The following is a 23,928-nucleotide window of genomic DNA, read 5'->3' as shown; positions in this document are numbered from 1 at the left end:
TCTGACCATGCCATGGACGCCGAGGCATTCAGATCCTCTGTGGCGAATCTCGGCAGTGACAAACACACAATTGTTTTGGGATGCGCTACTTACCTACTTACTGGTGACCCTGATCTGACCTGTTTAAAAGCCTGTCATGCATAATCCTTTTTGCAAGAATCTGTGATATCAGAGCCAGAAATAGGTTTAGCTTGAAAACTGTAAGGGAAAGCGTTTCCTCGCGGCTGCCATCCTAAGGCAATGAAGGCTTCCAGGCAGGGGCAATGGAAGCAGTCCCTGCTGCACTGTTGCCTATATCTCAACTACTAATGTACTCCGTTATTGGGAAAATAGCAAAACTAAGAGTTTAACCTTGCAAACTATCTGCCCCCTTGAATGAAAAGGCGGGAAATTGGAACTACTGTACAGGTGAAAAACAAAACAAAAAAACCTCTGCATATGATTGAACACGAGATATGTCAATGATGTGCCATTGTCCAGTTAGTCTGGATGGGATATATTTTGAGAGCGCCCCTTAACCGAAATCTTTTGTAGATTGCAGCTGCAGCAGCGATACATTAGAAGCAAGTTATGTTGGGAGAATTGGAGGTATGCTCAGATTGACACTGCAGATAGTTCTTGTTGAAATGTGAGAAGAGGGTGTAGAAACTAGTAAGTGCGAGGCTAAGTATGGATGACAGTGAGTGAAGGGCATGGGGATGGAACAGCTGCATCATACGTGGATGATACAATGGTTGGTGGTTCCTTTGGTGACTGTCTTCTTGTAATTTGGCCCCTAAATAGGAGCTGCACTGGGAGTCCTACAGGTGTCCCAACTAGTTCTCACGATGTAATCATGGTCTTGGTGGCTGAGATAGTGCTGTAGTTCTTGCCCATTTGCTTCCCATAATAGAAGGATACTGATTTATGGGCGGCGGGATGATGATTGAGGATAGCACAGGTGTGGAAAAGCTCTCTCCCAGCCCTAAGTCATTGATGGTAGTGTTGACAAAAAATATGCCAATTAAGGTTGTACTCATAAGCCTTGATTCTCTTGTGTTCTAATTGTTGGCATCCTTCCAACTACACCTATAGATAGAATATGAGTTATTGTGACACAATAATAAACCAAACATACATAGTGGTGGCAGGAATGCCTGCAAAAAGTCTAAACCCACAGGCAGTAACTTTGGGAAGCATTCCCACAGATTATTCTTGGCCCACTGTAGCACTCTAGCCAGATGACCTGTCTAGTTACGCCTCATCAGTGAGATATTCTGTGGATTCAGTGACACAGAGCAGTAGACCCACTTCTTGGTGTTCCCTCTGTCACATTGAGTGTTCCATGAAATTTGCAAAACATTGATGGGAGGAATACTTGCTCCAGGTGTAGTCACTTTGAGTAGTATCTCAGCCTGTCTTGTCTATCCATTGGGTCATGACATGACTGGTGTGATGTTCCAAATTGAGGTAAAGTGATCCGCTGGGCCATAGCTTAGCCAGTGAGATTCAGAGGGGAGGGGTGGTAATCTTAAATTTTCTTTACTAAAAAAGCAATGGGCTGCAGTTTGGAGGTGTGGGATAGCCAATGTTTGAGATGAACTATTTCATGAGGACCAGGGTCAGTATTGATTTGCATTATGTGGGCCTCTGTCTAGAGTGGGACAGTGGGTGGAAAAGTAAGGGTTGGAATTCTACAGTGAGTAATTGATGCTAGTTAAACTGTTCTCAAGCATTCAACCGATCACCTTTTGGGTGTTTGCCAGTAGTATTCTTGTGAGCCTGAGACTGGCACAGCTTTCCAAGCCTACTACAGTCAATGTTTATGAATTCCAAAAAGTGGTAAATTTGCACCCATTCAAGGATTACTCCTCTGGGTGTAAATGTACTACTTTCTTGGTAAACGGATCATTACATATATATTGTAGATCTCAATCTAAAAAAAAATCCACAAGTTAAAACCTCTTTCTGACATGAGGATGAGAAAAATTGATACAAACATAGCAGAGCCGACTCCGGGCCCCAGATCGATTCAACAAACCAAAGAATGCACTTAAGGGGTATTGCGGTCCAAACACCTGCTGAAGCTACACCTCTGACTACCCCACATGGGCCTGGTAGTTTTCCCAGGGAACTTTTGATTACAGTCACGCACAACATAACAGCATAGAGTCTCTGCCCTGGGATCACTTATTTTAAATTTATTTTCATTGCACACATATTTATCTGTCTTTGTTACAAGAAGCCTGTGGTAGAGTTGTCAAGTCTGTGCCTGTGGGAAGGGCTTCATGTTTCTATTCCTCGATTTTTACAAATCATTTTACGAAGTGACTGTGCTAAGCCTGACTCACAAATAGATGAGGGGGTGCAGGCAAATTAATAGGGTGAGCTGAGCCATGAGTCTGGATTGGCATTTAGAATCCTTGCACAAACTGAGCCATGAAAACATTTGGCATGCATATTGTGCAACAACGTAATGTAAAAATATGATGTAATCTTTTCAAAATTGTACTTCTTTCAAAAGCACAAGTGTTTCACCTCAGTAAATCAGATATATGAATACTGCAGTTTGTTGTTGCTCCTTCGCTTGTTTGTTGAGACTTGGGAGCTATGAAGTTCTGTAAGAAGTCATTTGTACCTTTGTCCTTGGAAGCTTGCACCCATATGTTAAAAACACCTATTAGGTTTTTATTGGGCCAGAAGTTGCACACTGGTACTAGGAGGCGTGTGCATAGATTTCGTCTCAAAGCGTCGCTGTTACACCACCATTCACATCTTTGCTTGAGTGCAGAGTTAATCATTTTCCTCAAATACTTCCAGATCCGAACTTCTGTTGTCTGTAGAAAATTTTGGAGTGCTTGTGATTTCTAGTGGCACTAGGTTCCTTACATCAAAATATTAGTTTAATCGTTTGTTGTCTTGACACTGCATGCATGGTTTCTTGAATGTAGAGCTTACATGTGAGTATTATGTTGGTCTAAGATGGACAAATGTGCAATATAATCCTATACACATAAATGCCTTGTTTTACATTGCTCTTTGTAAATGATTGCAGGTTATTGGACATCACGCTAAAAGTGATCATGAGAGTAATGTGGTTTGCTGGTGGATTCCACTGGGTGACTGTAAAAGGCAAAATCGCCCTACCTGCCGAGGCTCCAATTCTGACTTTGGCTCCACATTCCTCGTACTTTGATGCAATCCCAGTAACCATGACCATGGCATCCATTGTGATGAAGGCTGAAAGCAAGAATATTCCTGTGTGGGGAAGTAAGTGACCTGCTATCTTGGAGTTCTACTTGAGTTGGATGCACACTATGAAGCCATAAGTGGAAAGTAACAGACATGCCAGCTGTTTTAATTCCATGGGCTGTACTAAAGGTAGCTTAGACTGGGGGGGGGGGGAGACTGAGTGAAAACCTACATATTTAATTTATGATTAGATTCAAAGTCCAAGGTACGCTTTCACATATTTAGCTAGTAATATGAAAACTGTGGTAAACATCAATGATGTAAGCATGCTTAAAGCATTTATATTTTATTTGTGTTTCGTAAAATACTAGCATGTGATGGAGCTGCTTCATAGCGCCATTGAATGGTGGGCCTGGATCTTGATTAACCCTATGTTTCTGCAGCCGTGGAGATTCATGTTTGAAGGACAGGGGGGAATCAAATGATGGTTTTCAATTCAAAATCACAAAATATCAACAGACAATAATTGTTCTCTCTTATCTCCAGTTAAACAGTTATTGAGCCAGTCGTTTGCCACATCTAATGTGAGATTGAACAGGGAATATAACTTATCACACAATTCTAAATTTGCCATACTGAACCAGAAGTGTCTGTAAGCGGCAGTCCTACAATGTATGTAGCGAGTTAGTTCCTCAAGCTCACTCAGACTTCGAGTCAGGAAGCACTGTAGTTGAGTAGTTATGTCCACTGGTATGAGTCATCTTTGTGAGTTGATAAATTTAATTTGGTGGTGGCATTCATACCGATAGTAACAAGTAATCTGGGCAATTTGTGATTTTGTTTATTGCTATGTTCTCAGTGGCTATGTCAGCACCAACACCTACTCTGCCCTGTATGGACGTCTGTAGTTTTGAGGTAGGTAAAGAACAATTACAGTTGCAAACAACATTAAAACATTTGCCTCTTTTTTTCAGTATCATTTTTTGATGAATACAATTTTTGCAAAAGATTCTTTTTGTGTAATGAAAATGATTATGTTCCATTTGTCCTACTATAAAGTACATCACTTATATCTACTGTATACATGTCTTCAAATGAATTCTTAAGGAGCTAAAAATCTACTCTTCATTGTTACTCTTGACTCGTATGTCGTGCCTGATCCCTCTGTTGCTGCTGTAACCCTTTTGTGGCCAAGAGTGCAGGGGGGCATACTCCAGCCCATAGAGAGAGAATATATATATATATATATATATATATATATATATATATATATATATATATATATATATATATATTCTATGTGAAGACTAAATGCTCCATCCGCCATAGACGTAATGCGTTAAGTTCATAAACAGTGAAAAAACATTTCAAAGCCGGCCATAGCAAGTCATAAGTGCAATATTAATAAAATAAAATGATTGAATGTAAGTAATTGTGTATATGTCATAAAGCGATATATGACCAAATATTGACTCTCATAGTTTCCTAAACCATTTCCGAAAAAACAAAAAAGCCATCCATTTCGTATCCTATTTCGGATCATCAACATAGAAACATCGGCAGTCATGCGATTCAGAGGAAGACCCACATGAACTAATAAGATACACTGCGCCACTTATAACAAATAATAAAATTAAGGATTCTAATACCGTGAATTTGTAAGCATATTATCAAGGGTGATTGTAATGTACATTTTGTTATAAGGTTGTTTCCCACAAATAATTCATAAACATAGAAGAAATCAGTACTGCACTGACATTCACATAGAGGTCTTATTTAATTGATGATTTAAGGGAGGCATAACAATAGCGATTCCACCTTATACAGTCATTTTTATGCTTTAAAGTCAAAGATGCAAGTGACAGGCAACGTTTTACTTTGATGGCTTAATGCAGACAATGCAAAAAAAGAAAATGCTATACTTGTATTAAACTCAAAAATGGCCAAGCAAAATAGTAATCTTTTTCATATATAATCCATCAAAAAATGCAAATGGTGTAGTAGTCTTATGTCACAGTGCTGGTGCAGTAAAGTAAATCAAAATCCCTACAATAACCCCGCATAAACATGAACAAGAAAAATGAAAGAGAAAATAAAGATAGACGCACACTACAAATTTTTCAAAATATTTTCCTGGGGATGAAACAAATGCATTTGTTCCATGCAGACCAAGGTGAAAAATACCTCCCCACCTAGTTAGAGCTAGTTAATGCAATCAATCAATGTATCAGTCAACATGATGATGGGGATCCGTATATATATATATATATATATATATATATATATATATATATCTATCATGCCTAATCTTGTAACCCATCATTCCATACACTAAGAACCTCCTACAAGTAGTGTAATCCACCCCAATGGCTTAGCCATGTATTAGATATGTACAATTAAACAGGCAATCATTTCCCAAGTCAATACCTGTTAGACTTTGCATCCTTGGCATAGTCTCCCCTAACCTTTTGCCTCTGTTTCCCAGGTTGTTGATGTGTGCTGGACTCTGTTTTTGTTACTGTGGGCACTTTACCACTGCTATCCAGTACCAAAGTGCAAGTGCTCCTCTGTAAAATGTATGTGTATTTGGATTTCCATGATTGGCATATTTGATTTACTGGTACGTCCCCTAGTACAGTGCACTAGAGGTGCCCAGAGCCTGCAAATCAAATGCTACTAGTGGGCCTGCAGCACTGGGCGTGCCACCCACATTAGTAGCCCTGTAAACATGGCTCAGACCTGCCACTGCAGTGTCTGTGTGTGCAGTTTTAAACTGCCAATTCGACTTGGCAAGTGTACCCACTTGCCAGGCCTAAACCTTCCCTTTTCTTACATGTATGACACCCCTAGGGTAGGCCGTAGCTAACCCCATGGGCAGGGTGCAGTGTATGTTTAAGGTAGGACATGTACTAATATGTTTTGACAGTGCAATACTGCCAAATTCGGTTTTCTGTGTTGCAAGGCCTATCTCTCTCATAGGTTACCATGGGGGCTACCTTTAAATATGATTAAAGTGTAGATTCCCTTTGAGAGCAGATGGACATGTGGAGTTTGGGGTCTCTGAACACACAGTTTAAAAATACACCTTTAAGTAAAGTTGGTTTTGAGATTGTGTGTTTGAAAATGATACTTTTAGAAAGGAGGCATTTTCTTGCTTAAACCATTCTGTGACTCTGCCTGTTTGTGGATTCCCTGTCGGGGTTAGATTGACAGCTGGGCTGTTTTTCACCTCTCTTAAGACAGTGACACAAAGGGAGCTGGGGTGTAGCCTGCATATCCTGATGAGCCATCTGTGCTAGGAGGGAGGGGAGGAGTGGTCACTTACACCTGAAAGGGCTGTGCATGCCCTCATGCAGTGCAGTCTCCGACCCCCTGGTGTATCTGGGGCCTTCCCTGGGCAAGGCAGGAGTTCACAAACAAGAGAGACTTTCCTTTGAAGTACGCCCACTTCAGAGGCAAAAATGAGTATAAGAATAGCACCCAAACCCCTGAAAATTAGATCACTTCTGGACATCAAGAGGAACCTCTGGCTGGAAAAGAGCTGAAGAGCTGAGGAGAGGTGCTGCTCTGCCTGTGTCTGTGCTTTGTGGAGCTATCCTGAAGTTGCTGCTTCTGCCTGTGCAAGGGGACAAAGGCTGGACTTTGTTGTACATTCCTGCTTGTGAAGAAATCTCCAAAGGGCTTGTCTTGAGCTTACCTACTGTTGTTGAAGTCTCAGGGCCATCAAAGACTTTCCCTGCCAGGACCCTCTGCTGAGTGCCAAGTGGTGCTCTATCCAGTTCCTGGGGCCTTGAAAGGTGACGCTGGCAGACCAAGACTGAAAATCCACGCACACACTGCCGTGCGGGGAAATTTGCGACGCACCTTCCGGGACGCGGCTCAGAAATATGCGCCGCCGGCCTCGCGGCTGAAATCAACGCTCTACCTGCATCGCGATTGGAAGATCGATGCACGCGGCTGGAGAAACGACGTGCAACACCCACTGACGGAGGCTGATAACGTTGCAACCCACATAGCACGTTTTTTCTGATACCGCGCGGGTGGATTTTTGACGCAAACCTCACTGGGTGCAGAAATACTATGCAAAACCTAGCCGGACCCGAGGTGCTTGTTTGAATCGACGCATCGATCTACTTTGGAGAGGGAAAACAACGCACGCCGACTGGAGGAGGAACGGCGCGTAGTCTTGCTTGCGACTGAAAAATCGACGCATCACTGGCCTTTTCTGATGCACACTCCCCCGTGCGGTGTTATTTTGAGGCAACCCTGGTACTTTTTCATGCTAACAGCGTTAGAGTGTTTTCTAGGATTTAAGACTCTTTCTTGCTTTTTAATTCATGACTTGTGTATGGTGGATTTTTGTCGTTTTGGTCTTGTTCTGTTTAGATAAATATTACCTATTTTTCTAAACCTGTGTTGTCATTTTTTAGTGTTTTCACTGAGTTACTGTGTGTGTTGGTACAAATATTTTACAGCTAGACTCTGAAGTTAAGCCTGCCTGCTTGTGTCAAGCTACCAAGGGGGTGAGCGGGGGTTAACTGAGGGTCTTTCTCCTTTACCCTGACTAAAGTGAGGGTCATTGCTTGGACAGGGGGTAACCTGACTGCCAACCAAGGACCACATTTCTAACAATACCTGACCAAGTGAGGTGTTCCACATTCAATAAAAAGCAGTGATGTGAGGACAGTGGTACGGTGATAGATAGACATGAGGAGTAACCTTTACAGGAACCAACAGGGGAAGGTGGTCAAAAATGGTCAGTGGAACAGAGTACATGAACGTTTTTATCAAATCCTGCCAATATCCACAAAGGGAAAAATATAACAAACCTATTAATCACAGATATGCACCACTAGAGGATCGTCACTGTTCAAACCGTATGGGGAGTTGGTATGAAGTTGAATGATATAACAAGACTCCAAGCATTTCAACTACTTCCTCAGCCTCGTCACTCTGATGTTTTTGGGCATCCTATTAATGCCATAGTATTTGAGAAGTGTCATTCCCTTGATGTTTGACATGAAAATGTCTAACCACGGATGATTGGAATCATTATTCTTGATTGCTTGTAAGTGTTCCCAAGTGCGTTTTTTGACCTGCACTGCAATTTGGTGCTGCCTATGTATTGGAGGCTGCATGGACATTGCAAAATGTGTACCATGAAATCAGACGTGTATGCAATGAGTTTAGAGATCTTTTTCACTTTCCCTAATGGCAGCTGTAGCAATCCTTATTGGAGCTAAATTTACATGACTTACATGATTTTTTGTTATATGCAATTATGAATATGACTGACTCTTCAGTTTTCATTTCAGAATATAAATCCTGTCTGATGAATTTGTCTGTTTTCTTAGGAGGTCTGCTGCCTCTTCATTCCCCAGAGAGGACATAATCTCTTTTTAGATTGATGACTGTTGGTTAATGCGTTGGACAAGACCTTCGGGGGATACCCTCTGGCTTTAAATCTTTGAAAGATATTTGATGTTTCATGATCAAAGTCACTATCCTTACTATAATTACGGCATGCCCCATGGAGCTCCCCATAGGGAATGGTCCACTTTAGGATCGTTGGATGGAAACTCTTGGCATGCAACACACTGTTTTTGCCCGCCGTTTCTTTGTGGTGCAGTGATATAGAGACCTGGTGGTCCATCTATCCTGGTAGTGATGTCAAGGTATTCACGACGGACCTTACTCATCTGAAATGTAAAGGCCAAATTAAGGTCATTTTTCCCTAACAAATTGATGAAATATAGGGCCAGGAATGTATCTCTATCCCATATCAGGAATAAGTTGTCATTGTATCTAATCCATTTGAATATATGCTGAGTGTATACTTCATTTTTATCCACCCAGACCACCTGCTCCTCCCAGCGGGCAAGGAATACATTTGCAAAGCTGGAGGTGAAGCAGGTACCATAGCTGTACCTGAACACTGACAATATAGGGTATTTTAAAAAAAGATGATGATATTCTTTAAGCAAAACAGCATCATTTCCTTCAACATCTCAGTATGTAAGAGTAATAAAGTGGGTCTACTGCGTACATAGATCTATGCAGGTATCTAAGGAACAGATATCAAGTGTAATCATAGCGTACGATTCCTGCCATGTGATGTCATGTATCCTATGTTGGAAGCCTATACTGTCTTGGCAATAAGATTGAATACCGGTAACATATGGATGAAGGTAGTGATCTAGGAATATGGCTGTTTTCTCTAGCAGCCCACCCTTTGACAACACGTTTGGCCTACTTGATTCTTGTGATGTTAGTGGATCTTGGGTAGTAAGTGTAGACATGGTACCCTGGGGTGACTGACTTTGAGAAACTGATATTCATTCAGATCCTTAACCATCTGGATAACTTGCCATGGTTGATAAGTATTGATTGCTTGTAGGTTTCCCAGGTGGTGAGCTCATAAGACTGTCAATCATTAAACTGTCATAGTGCCTTTGCCCTACAATCAACTAAATCCACGATAACAATGTTGCCACCTTTTGTCAGGTTGTCAGGTGGTTTTATGACAATGGAGGGATCACCCATTAAATTGTGTAATGCCTGCCTGTGATTTTGTAATGTTGTCTGGTAGGTATGCATCATTGTCATACTGTAATCTTAATAATTCATATGTCAGCACATTATGAAACACCTCAATGTTATCATAGGCAGTGTTAGGATTATGTTTGGATTTGGGTTGTAATCCATTGCTAAGAGCAGTATCCACAGTGAAAGCCACCCTCTAGAGCGTGACACATACATCAGTGCATCAATCTTCCTCTTTAGGACAATCCAGACTGTGCATGACAAGAATAGCCCCAATGTCATGTAAATTAAAGTTAAACATCTGAGTATTAGGCCCAACAACTACTTTCCTGGACTTGCTATCCATATTCATTTAAAATAACTTTTTAAACTTGAGTGTTCTAATGGACAGAAACAAATCATTCCTAGAGGTGGGAAAATCAAAGTCTGCAGTAGGGCAAAAAGATAGACCTAAGCGAAGTAAGGATTCCTCTTCCGAGTTGAGTGATCTGCGAGATGATTTGTTCTCATCCTCATTGGTATTTAATGGTCTTATTTGTTTGTTCCTTCCACCCCTCCCTGCGGACCTCTTCTTCCAGTGCCCTCTGCCCTTTACTCTTTCCCTCTGCCTGTTTCTTTGGGGAATACCCTTTTTGTTTTTTAGTAATTGAAATTCTTGGTAGAAAGTTAACAGACTGTTATAATCTTGAAAGCAGTAGAGACCAACTGATTTAATAGTCAGTTTATTAGCAGACTTCTTGCATAGCACCTTCACTTCTCACTCATCTGACCACCAATCTTCACTTAATCAACATTCTAAGGTGCACTCCAGGTTGTACCATTATCCAACATTCCAGAGGACGGAATGGAGTGCACCATTTCACTACTAAGAACATTACAATTGGGAGTTATATGGAAATGGTAATGGGAAAATGATTTAAGAGAATAATAACAGTAGTAAAATATAATTAGGACAAGATACAATAATAATTATGTTTGAGTTACTCCAACTATGATATTACAACACTTCCCCTTCCCCACCAATGCAAAAAATGGAGAAGGAACAATACACAATCACACTTTACAGTAGGACATTTTGTTTATCACATATCCGTGAAGTCCTCCACCTGCACGATAAACTTGCGTCCTATTAGGAACGTTGTCGCTCCTCTCCAGACCTTTGTTCTGACCAACTGGAGTCGTCCTGGGTGGCAGTTAAACGGTCCATACTCCATACACGACCATCTTCCAAAGTTACCACATTCTTATGTACCTTAGTAATTCTTAATGGTTTAGAGAACCGGCTTCCCTCCTTCCGAGTAGATCCTGGTAGTTTTATTCTGACCCATTGGCCCACCCTCCATTGTTTACTTTTAGTGCCCATTTTGATGTTATACCAATCCTGGTAATTCCTCTGATTCTCTCTTATCCTTGTCAATACATCCTTACGATGAACATTAACGGGCTCCCCTCCTCCCAACCAATTCGGGTTTAACTTAGTTCCTGGTTGTCTACCTTTAAGGGATATAAAAGGGGATACTCCCGTGACCAAATTGGGTGTGGTGTGGTATGACCACAACATACTCTCAATTGCATCTTCTCCTGAAACTCGAGATACACTGGCTAACTGCAAACACTCCTTGATCATCCTGTTGACTCTTTCTACCAGACCATTTGCCTTTGGGTTGTATAAAGCTGTCCGGTAATGTCTGATCCCACTAACTGTCAAAAACTCAACCATGGCATTTGAAGTGAACTGTACCCCATTATCTGTCACAATAGTGCTTGGAATACCTTCACTGGTAAAGGTTTCTTTAAGGAATCGTACTACATCATGGGTGGTTACATTATGTACAGCCTTGGTCATCACCCAGTGTGTGTGGTAATCCACTAATACAAGAATGAACCTGGCTCTTGATCCTGGGCATGTGAGAGGCCCTAAAATATCTAACCCAAGCTTGTCCCATGGTTTGGTGGGGACCTCAACTGGAGATAAAGGAGCCTTGCGCATACTTCTGGTTTTATCACTCAATGAGCAATGGGTACAATCACGAACAGCATCCTCGACTAACCTGTCCATTGTGGGGAACCAGTAGGAGGCTCGCAACCTGTTTTTAGTCAACGTTCTTCCTAGATGTCCCTCATGTGCCAATCCTATCAGTTTTTCCCAGAGTGCTTTGGGGGGAACTATTCTCTCACCTCTCATTACTAGGTCTTTGGTTAAGTGGAGTTCAGAACGTACCTCCCAATACCCCTTTACTTCCTCATCAAGCTGCCGGCAACTATTAGGCCAACCCCTCAAAATCATATCTTTCAAAGTTTGCATAATCCTATCCAAAGTTGTAGCTGTGATCCATTCTTCTTTGGTAATACCTGACAGTTCTACATGAAGCACTGGATCTAGGCTCTCATTAGATTCCTCCTTCCCACCTTTCCTGGGTAGTCTCGAGAGACAGTCAGCCACCAAATTTCTTTTGCCAGGGACATATTGCATGTCGAAATTAAAGCCTTCCAACCCCATAATCCACTTTGCAATACGAGGGGTAGCTTGGTCTTTGCCTTTAACAGTAAATAATGACATAAGGGGTTTGTGGTCTGTTCTAACCACAAACGGCAATCCCCACAAGAAGAATTTGAAATGATTGATGGCCCAAAAACAGGCTAAAGCCTCCCTCTCTATCGTGGAATAATTTAGTTCTGCCTCCTTTAATGATTTGGATGCAAACGCCACGATCCTCTCTTGCCCATTTACACATTGGGATAAGGTGGCACCTAAACCTTTTCGACTCGCATACGTGGTGAGCCATGTTTTCCTGGTGGTGTCAAAATTTCCTAACATAGGGCAATGGACAATGGCTTCTTTGACTTCTTCAAATGCACTCTGACTCTCTTCATTCCACACAAAGGGTATGTCTTTCTTTAATAATGCTCTCATAGGAGCAGTGACTGCTGCAAAATTGTGAACAAACTTTGACATATACTCCGCTAAACCCCAAAATAATCTTAATTCATCTTTATTGGTAGGAGCTGGAGCTTCCTTCACAGCCACTACTAGATCACATTTGGGTTCAACACCATCTTTGCTTATTTTGTGTCCTAAGTATTCCACAGATTCAACCCCCAGTTGACACTTTTCCTTCCTGATGGTCATGCCGGCTCTATCTAAAGCTTGGAAAACTTCTCTTAAGGTTGCATTGTGCTCACTTTCTGTACTCCCATAGACTAGTATGTCATCCTGAAAGCACATAACTTGCTTGATTTCCTGCCGGATCTTCTGCATGATTCTTTGGAATACCGCAGCAGCTGATGCGAGACCGAATGGCATCCTGCTCTAAATGCCCCAAATGGAGTAATAAAGGACGTGAGCGAGCGTGATGTAGGGTGTAACTCTACCTGGTGGTATGCAGAAGATAGGTCGATTACACTAAAATGTTTAGCGGACCCCAACATACTTACCATTTCATTTATTTTTGGTAAGGGAAATCTATCTACCCATATATTCGCGTTCAAATCCCTCAAGTCCACACACAGACGAATACCTCTTCCATTGGGTTTCTTTGTGACCACAATTGGCGCCAACCATAACGAACTCTCAATAGGTTCTACAACTCCTAATTTGACCAATTTGTCCAATTCATCCTTCAAAGGTTCCCTCATTAGATACGGGACCGATCTCACTTTATGTACCACAGGTGTAGCACCCTCCTTAAGTTTAATTTTGTGCTGGAAGTTTTTCAACAACCCTAATCTATCATCAAACAGCCTTGGACATTCCTCACAAACTCTTTCACAAACTCTCTGCAAATTTACTAGTAACACTTGTTCCTCTCCATTGGGATCCAGTTTGATTCCGAGCTCCCTCTGGTGCCGCCATCCCAGTAAATTGGATCCCTTCTCAGTAATGTACACCTCTCCCTTTGTGTGTCTGCCCTTGAACATAATGTCTAGTTCTAGCATTCCCTTAAGAGGTATTGGGTCGCTGTTGTACCCACCCGGTTTAATGTTGGCAGAGTGCAATTTGTAACCCCGCACTTGGAACTTATCAACAAAAGTTTGATAGTTCAAGAATGTATAAGGTGAACAAGAATCGGCATAGACCTTCACCGCAATATCATCAAGTTTAATGTCACACACCGGATAATTGTTGTTGAGGGATTCCGTCCCCTGCTTACCCTTAACTTGCAGAATAAACTTAGTACCTAAATCAGTAAATTCTTCTACCCTATTCATTTTTTTCTTGGTGTTCTTATCATTTTTGCACACCCTCGCATAGTGCCCTTTTGCACCACACTTCCTGCACAAGCAACCCCGCACCGGGCACATTTGCTAGATGTTTGGGGTTCCCACATCTGAAACATCTTCCTTTAGATATGTCCTCATTAAAATTCCTCCTTACTGTAGTGGCCAACACTACTGACTCTTCATCCTTATTGTCCACCATCTCATCCTTTGTATTGCCACTTTTTATTTCTTTCACACTATCTACCTCAGGTGTGCTTTTAATCTCTCTCATACATTCTACTGTATGCTCAATACTCCTTGCCATATCCACAGCTTCTTTCAGAGTAGGCTTGTGAGTAAGGAGCTTCTCTTGCACCCTTGGGCTATTCGTACACCTAACTAACTGATCACGGATCAATGAGTCTTCTAGGTCCCCAAAAGCACATGTCTGAGCAAGCCCTCGCAAAGAAGCTATGTAGGTTCCTACCTTTTCATCTTTGGCCTGTACTCTGCTGAAGAATCTATGTCGTTCTAATACAACATTAACTTTGTGCCCAAAATGGCTCTCCAGCCTGTACAACGTTTGTTGGAAAACATCAAAATTTTCTCCATCCTCCTCTCCTTCTTCCTCATTGACTGTCAGACTCTCATACACTTTTCTACCATGTATTCCTATGTTGTGTAATAGTATATGTTGCTTCCTTAATGCTGTAAACATTTCTCCCCCTATAGCAATTAAGTAAGACTCAACCAATTTAGACCATTCCTTCCAAGGTAATAACGGTTCACCTATTTCATTTAAGAACGGGGGAGGTTGGGACATTCCCGATGCAGCCATTTCGTTCTCACTTATTTTATAGTAAATTAGTTAATAATCAAGTGATTTCTGCCTCCTGCCCAGTTCTTTTTAAGTACACTCTCTTGGTAACCTGTTGTACAGTGATGTGCATTAACAACTCAACTCCATACACTGCATTACAAAATAAGCTAGCAATACGAATATACAACACATTCTGGAATATATCAATTGTAATGTATTCACAGTCTTATAAAGTCTGCACTTAAAAAGGTTGCACTCATGGATAATATGAGTTGCACACTACAAACTCTTGTTTTGAAATAGTCTAAACTCAATGAAGGCTTTTATTTTGAAGAGCGTTCATCTATAGGAAAGCTTGCTTCAGCCTCGGAAATCCTCACTTCACCTGTCCGATTTCCCCGAGGATATGAATTTTCAAAGCTTTGCCGGTAAGCTCCCGATGTTTGAAAATTTGGAATGCTTGTACTCCGTTCTCGGTTTTATAGGCGAGGGCTTTTAATATTGAAATTCCCTTAGCGCTTCTCCAATTGACGCCGTGGCAGATTTTCCATTAGCGTCGTACAGAGACGGCCACACGCCGCGCCTCAGGCCGCTCTGAAACGCTCACACGCCGCGCCTCAGAGATGGCCACCCACCGCACCTCAGTGCCGCTCTGAGACGCCCTGTGCTGTTCAGATACGCTCACACGCCGCGCCTTGGTGCCGTTCTGAGGCACACCCACAATGCGCCGATGAAATGATTCGGCCGCGTTGTATTATCACAGCTGGTGTGAGGCTGTGTATTTTTACACGACCAGTGCGATTAACAGGTAACTTGAATGTGTTAACGGCAGTTATCTTCAGCGCTGGCAATTGCTCTAGGTAAATGTCAAGTTAAACGTCAAATCCTCACTGAATTAACAAAATAACACTCACGATCTGTCCACTTTACTATTCGCACGGCGTATTCCCTGATGGCGTGCTGAAGTGATAGACAGCCATCTCACTGCAGTTTACAACTTGAGAAGATCAACGTCCTCAGATGCTCTCTGCCCGCCTAAAACACACAGGCGCCACTTGGCTGTACCTTCTTGGTTCCAAAACAGGAATCAGATAATTCACTGTGGTGCTGAACAATTCAGGGGCAAGAAGTCTTCACCGCCCCTGCGCAGTATCCCATCCTCGTCGCCAAAGTTCCTCTGTTATAATCTTGAAAGCAGTAGAGACCAACTGATTTAATAGTCAGTTTATTAGCAGACTTCTTGCATAGCACCTTCACTTCTCACTCATCTGACCACCAATCTTCACTTCATCAACATTCTAAGGTGCACTCCAGGTTGTACCATTATCCAACATTCCAGAGGACGGAATGGAGTGCACCATTTTACTACTAAGAACATTACAATTGGGAGTTATATGGAAATGGTAATGGGAAAATGATTTAAGAGAATAATAACAGTAGTAAAATATAATTAGGACAAGATACAATAATAATTATGTTTGAGTTACTCTGATATTACAACACAGACAAACTCCTAAATGAACAGCATGTGTTGCATCATCAGGATTGCAACTCGCATCGGAACTTGAGCCAGTTGAATGTAACTCCTGTTGGCGCTAATGATGGGTTACTTTTAAATCACTTTGGAGTCCATCAAAGAGTTTTAAAAATGTCAAGATTATGCCCTCATTGTAATCTTTTATCTCTCTCTAGGTTTTTTTGCTGTTTCTTAGCTTTTCGCCTTCATATACATTTAGACTTTCTTCCAACGATTTAAAAAAATCTATAACCATTTTCTCATTTTTATGCTGCTGGGGTATTCCAGAAAGTTTTGTTATTTCTTGTTTCCTTTAGATCAATTCTAGCATACTTGACCGGCATTTCCATCATCTCCCTTGACGTTTTGGCCATAAAAGCACCCCATTCTTTTAGTAAATCTGGATTTGGGTTCTCAGAGGTGGGAACAATAGAAACTCTTAAACCTCTTTGAACACGACCCACCCACCTCGATGTAGTTGGTTTGCAATGTAAATTCCCACCATGTATTCAGTTCTCTCTTTTAATTTCTCAAAAGATGCCAAGTTTTGTTTCAATGATGACTCTGATGGAGTGTGTATATTTTATCAATGGTATGTGTAGCTGCAGATACACATGCTGTGCGTACGTCTGCCATCTAGTGTTGGATTCGGAGTTTACAAGTTGTTTTTGTTCGAAGAAGTGTTTTCGAGTCACAGGATCGAGTGAATCCTCCTCTACGGCTCCATTGCGCATGGGCATCGACTCCATGTTAGATTGTTTTCTTTCCGCCATCGGGCTCGGACGTGTTTCCTTTCGCTCCTATAGTTCCATTTGGAAAAGCTTGAAAACTCTATTTCTCGTTGGTATTGTTTTGATCGTGTTACACCTTCTATCGACACTTCAGTACTGTTGGATCAAACATCTTTACTCGCCATTCGGGGTGCCCGCGCCCAACTCTGGCCTCGTCGGACCGAGCGCAGGGTAGCCTCATGGACCGGACTCCATTCCGATTCTGTCCTCGGTGCCACGCTAAATTCCCTTATACGGACCAACATCTTGTCTGTAATCTCTGCCTTTCCCCAGACCATCGGGAAGAAAATTGCAAGGCCTGCAGATTCTTCCGATCCAAGTAGACACTTCAAGACAGAAGAGCACGGAGACTCGAGATGGCATCCAAAAGCACCGAACATCTCGACAAGGAAGAGTTCATGCAGACCGCTGTTTCGTTCGAGGATCTAACTCCGAGCAGGAATCCGAGGAGGACAGACCGGTCATGGCAGGACAGCACGTGAGTACGCCTGCCCCTGTCCCAGCCAACCCGAAACATAAGGCCTTGGGGACGCCATGGCCTGAAGGCCATGGCTTGACCCCAAAAAAGACCTTTGGTGACCAACCCTCAAGTACGGCAGCGAAAAAGGCCTCTCCTCCGAAGCCATCCAACTCAAGCCGAAGCTCCGTCACCGAACCGAGCAAACACCGCTCTTTCGAGTCAAAATCAAAAAAAATATTTTTAGAGCAGAGGCCATCCTCAATCCCAACTTTTTGGATACCGAAAAAGCCAGCTTCGGAGTCGAAAAAGCCGATTTATACTGAAGAGCATGGACTTTCACAAGCACTTAAATGCAACATATCAGTCGCTTCCTATGCTCCCCGGCTTGCTAAAACCTGCTGACCAGATATTTAAGGAGCCAGTAAAAGCAAGGATAATTACTCCTAGGGTGGAGGAAAAAATATAAGCCACCTCCTTCCGATCCTGTCTATATTAACCAACAGTTACCTCCAGACTCAGTAGTTATAAGCGCTGCCAGGAAGAGAGCAAGTTCGCAATCGTCAGGTGAAGCACCCCCACCAGACAAAGAGAGTAGGAAGTTTGATGCTGCGGGGAAAAGGGTGGCTTCTCAGGCAGCCAGCCAGTGGAGAATAGCCAAGTCTCAGGCATTGTTGGCTAGATATGACAGGACCCACTGGGTCGAGATGAAAGACATAATCCAACATCTCCCCAAGGAACAGCAAAAAAGGGCACAACAGGTAGTAGAGGAAGGGCAAGCATTACTAATAATCAGATCAGGTCAGCCCTAGAGTCTGCAGATACAGCAGCCAGAACCATCAACACTGCTGTGACCATAAGGAGACATGCATGGCTTAGGTCTTTGGGATTCAAGCCTGAAATCCAACAGGCAGTGCTCAATATGCTGTTCAACCAAAAACAACTTTTCGGCCCAGAGGTTGACACTGCAATTGAAAAGATGAAAAAGGATTCAGACACTTCAAAAGCCATGGGTGTACTGTGTACCACACAATACAGGGGATTCTTTCGTAAACCCCAATTTAGAGGTGGATTTAGAGCCCAAACTGCTGAGGCATCCACCTCACAGCCAAAGTCGGCCTACCAACCTCAATACCAACAAGGTGGTTTCAAAAGCACTTATAGAGGCCAGTACCCCAGAGGCAGGGGAAAATAGGAACCTTAAGGCCAATATTAGATCTCAGAATCCTCAATCTTTACATCCTGTCAGAATACTTTCCCATGGTGACACTACAGGATGTTATCCCACTACTTCAGCAACACGATTACATGGCAACATTAGACCTCAAAGATGCGTATTTTTACATACCCATCCATCCAGCGCACAGAAAATATCTCAGGTTTGTCATTCAAGGAAAGCATTATCAGTTCAAAGTATTACGCTTCGGAATATAAACAGCTCCCAGGGTATTCACAAAATGCCTGGCAGTAGTCGCAGCCTACCTAAGAAGACAACACATTCATGTCTTTCCATATCTAGACTATTGGCTAATAAAATCAAACAATCATACACAGTATCAAAACCATGCGCATTATGTAATACAAACCCTGCACACCCTAGGGTTCTCCATAAACTACCAAAAGTATCAACTACAACCTGTGCAAATTCAACAGTATTTAGAGGCAATACTAAATACGCAAAAAGCGCTTGCAAGCCCAAATCTGCAAAGAATACAAGCATTTCACAATACAGGGAGTGCAGAATTATTAGGCAAATGAGTGTTTTGACCACATCATCCTCTTTATGCATGTTGTCTTACTCCAAGCTGTATAGGCTCGAAAGCCTACTACCAATTAAGCATATTAGGTGATGTGCATCTCTGTAATGAGAAGGGGTGTGGTCTAATGACATCAACACCCTATATCAGGTGTGCATAATTATTAGGCAACTTCCTTTCCTTTGGCAAAATGGGTCAAAAGAAGGACTTGACAGGCTCAGAAAAGTCAAAAATAGTGAGATATCTTGCAGAGGGATGCAGCACTCTTAAAATTGCAAAGCTTCTGAAGCGTGATCATCGAACAATCAAGCGTTTCATTCAAAATAGTCAACAGGGTCGCAAGAAGCGTGTGGCAAAACCAAGGCGCAAAATAACTGCCCATGAACTGAGAAAAGTCAAGCGTGCAGCTGCCACAATGCCACTTGCCACCAGTTTGGCCATATTTCAGAGCTGCAACATCACTGGAGTGCCCAAAAGCACAAGGTGTGCAATACTCAGAGACATGGCCAAGGTAAGAAAGGCTGAAAGACGACCACCACTGAACAAGACACACAAGCTGAAACGTCAAGACTGGGCCAATAAATATCTCAAGACTGATTTTTCTAAGGTTTTATGGACTGATGAAATGAGAGTGAGTCTTGATGGGCCAGATGGATGGGCCCGTGGCTGGATTGGTAAAGGGCAGAGAGCTCCAGTCCGACTCAGACGCCAGCAAGGTGGAGGTGGAGTACTGGTTTGGGCTGGTATCATCAAAGATGAGCTTGTGGGGCCTTTTCAGGTTGAGGATGGAGTCAAGCTCAACTCCCAGTCCTACTGCCAGTTCCTGGAAGACACCTTCTTCAAGCAGTGGTACAGGAAGAAGTCTGCATCCTTCAAGAAAAACATGATTTTCATGCAGGACAATGCTCCATCACACGCGTCCAAGTACTCCACAGCGTGGCTGGCAAGAAAGGGTATAAAAGAAGGAAATCTAATGACATGGCCTCCTTGTTCACCTGATCTGAACCCCATTGAGAACCTGTGGTCCATCATCAAATGTGAGATTTACAAGGAGGGAAAACAGTACACCTCTCTGAACAGTGTCTGGGAGGCTGTGGTTGCTGCTGCACGCAATGTTGATGGTGAACAGATCAAAACACTGACAGAATCCATGGATGGCAGGCTTTTGAGTGTCCTTGCAAAGAAAGGTGGCTATATTGGTCACTGATTTGTTTTTGTTTTGTTTTTGAATGTTAGAAATGCATATTTGTGAATGTTGAGATGTTATATTGGTTTCACTGGTAATAATAAATAATTGAAATGGGTATATATATTTTTTTTGTTAAGTTGCCTAATAATTATGCACAGTAATAGTCACCTGCACACACAGATATCCCCCTAACATAGCTAAAACTAAAAACAAACTAAAAACTACTTCCAAAAATATTCAGCTTTGATATTAATGAGTTTTTTGGGTTCATTGAGAACATGGTTGTTGTTCAATAATAAAATGAATCCTCAAAAATACAACTTGCCTAATAATTCTGCACTCCCTGTATATTGGCACAAATACAGACAGGGCAACAGTACACTGTCAAATTTGTGATGAAAGTATAGGCATGATGGCATCCTGTATTGCAATTGTTCCACATGCAAGACTAAACATGCGGCCCTTGCAACAGTGCCTTGCACAACAATGGCCACAAGCACAGGGTCAGCTTCAAGATCTAGTGTTCATAGACCGCCAAACATACATGTCCCTTCAGTGGTGGAATTCCACAAACCTAAACAAAGGGTGGCCATTTCAAGACCCTGTGCATCAGACCACCTAAACAATCTCAACATTCAAGGACAATGGGATGCCCAACACAAACAGCTACATATAAATCACTCCGAGATGTTAGCTGTCTGCCTAGTACTCAAAGCTTTTCAGCCTCTCCTTATTCACAAAAATGTCTTGATCAAAACAGACAACATGACAACCATGTATTATCTAATCAAACAAGGAGGGACACATTTGTCCCAACTCTCCCTCCTACCTCAAAAAAATTGGAAATGGGCAATACACAACAAAAGTCACCTGGTAGCACAGTATATTCCAGGGATACACAACCAGTTAGCAGATGTTCTCAGCAGAAATCATCAACAAACACATGAGTGGGAGATTCACCCTCAAGTACTTCAAAAATACTTTCATCAATGGGGAGCACCAGACATAGATCTGTTTGCCACCAGCAAGAACTCAAAATGCCAAAACTTCGCATCGAGATAGCCACATCCCCTATCCAAGGGGAATGCTCTATGGATCAATTGGTCAGGGATATTTGCTTACCCTTTTCCCCCTCTCCCACTCATTCCATTTCTAGTCAACAAACTGCGTCAAAACACGCTCAATCTGATACTCATAGCACCAACTTGCGCATGTCAGCCGTGGTACACAACACTATTAGACCTGTCGATAGTACCACACTACAAACTCCCAAACAGACCAGATCTGTTGACACAAAACAAAGGGCAGATCAGGCATCCAAATCCCAACACACTCAATCTAGCGATTTGGCTCCTGAGGTCATAGAATTTGGGTAGCTACAACTACCAACTGAATTATGGAAGTAATTAAGCAAGCAAGAAAACCCACTACCAGGCAGTGCTATGCCAACAAATGGAAAAGATTTGTATATTACTGTCAATCTAAACAAATTGCCCCTCTTTCAGCATCAATACAAGATATTGTATGTTATTTACTTCATTTGCAAAAATCAAATTTAGCTTTTTCTTCCATAAAAATACATCTCACTGCAATTTCCGCATATTTGCGAAATATACAGCACAGCTCTTTATTTAGATTCCTGTTATCATAGCCTTCATGGAAGGTTTAAAATGCATCATCCCACCTAGAACACCTCCAGTGCCTTTGTGGAATCTAAACATAGTGCTTACGCGACTTATGGGCCCACCATTTGAACCTGTGCACTCTTGTCAAATGCAATTCTTAACATGGAAAGTTGCCTTCCTAGTCGCAATTACATCATTGCGAAGAGTTAGTGAAATTCAAGCTTTCACAATAGAAGAACCGTTCATACAAGTACATAAACATAAAATCGTACTACAAACTAACCCTAAATTTCTTCCTAAAGTAGTATCACCCTTTCATACCAAACAGTGGAACTACCAGTCTTCTTCCCTCAGCCAGATTCTGTGGCAGAGAGAGCCCTGCATACATTAGATATTAAAAGAGTAATGTACTACAAAGATAGAACAAAACCATTCAGGAAAACTAAACAGCTATTCGTAGCTTTTCAAAAACTTCATACTGGTAACCCCATTTCAAAACAAGGTTTAGCAAGATGGATTGTAAAATGCATCCAAACATGTTACCTTAAAGCTAAAAGACAACTCTTAGTTGCACCTAAAGCACATTCCACAAGGAAAAAGGGGCTACAATGGCCTTATTAGGAAATATACCAATGGCTGAAATATGTAAAGCAGCTACTTGGTCAACACCACATACATTTACTAAACATTATTGTGTAGATGTTTTAGCAGCACAGCAAGCCACAGCAGGTCAAGCTGTATTAAGAACATTATTTCAAACAACTTCAACTCCTACAGGCTAACCACGGTTTTCATGGGAGGAATAACTGCTTTCCATTCTATGCACAGCATGTGTATCTGCAGCTACACATGCAATTGAACGGAAAATGTCTCTTACCCAGTGTACATCTGTTCGTGGCATGTCCCGCTGCAGATTCACATGCACCCTTCCACCTCCCCGGAAGCCTGTAACCGTTTACGTTAAACAAACACTTGTACATATATATGTTTTTTATACATATATATATTACATTTGCATGGACATCTCTTTTCTTCATACTCAATCACTCCTACCTTACCCTCTGCGGGAAAACAGTCTAACATGGAGTCGATGCCCATGCACAATGGAGCCAAAGAGGAGTCACCACTCGATCCCGTGGCTTGAAAACACTTCTTTGAACAAAAACAACTTGTAACACTCCGAGCCCAACACTAGATGGCAGACGTATGCACAGCATGTGAATCTGCAGCGGAACATGCCACGAACAGATGTATACTGGGTAAGTCACATTTTCCGTATATATATATATATATATATATATATATATATATATGTGTGAGAGGAGCCAAGTACAGGAGGTGGAGACCATGGTCCCCATGCCTCAACCACGACATGGATTCTGAGAGAAACTGATACTTGGACCCACTTGCGTCCTGGACTGAGCAAGGAGGAGGTACCTTCGGGGGACTGACCAAAAAAAATACACTGAGGAGCCTGCTAGTGACCGCCTCACACTGCACAACAGCAGGCCTGCATTTAACCATGACTGAGATCTGGCATGCTTATAGGTACTCCAAGGGAGCAAGAGCCATTCAAAGACTTTGGAAACCCTTTAACATGGTGACCCTCACTGATCCAATCACAGGACCATTCTCTGTGATATCACAGCCACAGGCTACAGCCATGAGTGAACAGCTGTTATTCTACAATGAAACTATAACCTTTTACTACAACGTCAATTGGAACTACTTAACGACCGAATGGAATACAGTAGGAAAACCTGTGATGGGACTGGGAAATACTGACTGTATCTTAACCATGTTAGTGAACTTTCTTGTCATGGTAGTGATTTACTTCAACCACCCTTACTGTTTCCATT

At 42.1% G+C, this 23,928-nt stretch overlaps 1 protein-coding gene across 3 annotated transcripts in view; it reads left to right on the top strand.

Annotated features, from left to right (window-relative positions):
• LPCAT1 (lysophosphatidylcholine acyltransferase 1) overlaps positions 1 to 23,928 on the top strand; it is a 510,913-nt gene that overhangs the window by 229,089 nt on the left and 257,896 nt on the right. For all 3 annotated transcript variants that reach the window (XM_069219452.1, XM_069219453.1, XM_069219454.1), the window contains exon 3: positions 3,035 to 3,249. In XM_069219452.1, coding sequence (XP_069075553.1) covers positions 3,035 to 3,249 — 215 coding nt within the window. The remainder of the gene's footprint in view (positions 1 to 3,034; positions 3,250 to 23,928) is intronic.

This window comes from Pleurodeles waltl, chromosome 2_2 (assembly GCF_031143425.1).
Source record: "Pleurodeles waltl isolate 20211129_DDA chromosome 2_2, aPleWal1.hap1.20221129, whole genome shotgun sequence".
NCBI classification, from domain to species: domain Eukaryota; kingdom Metazoa; phylum Chordata; class Amphibia; order Caudata; family Salamandridae; genus Pleurodeles; species Pleurodeles waltl.
Note: the sequence above shows the minus strand (reverse complement) of the source record. Positions and strands in the feature narration are given on the sequence as shown.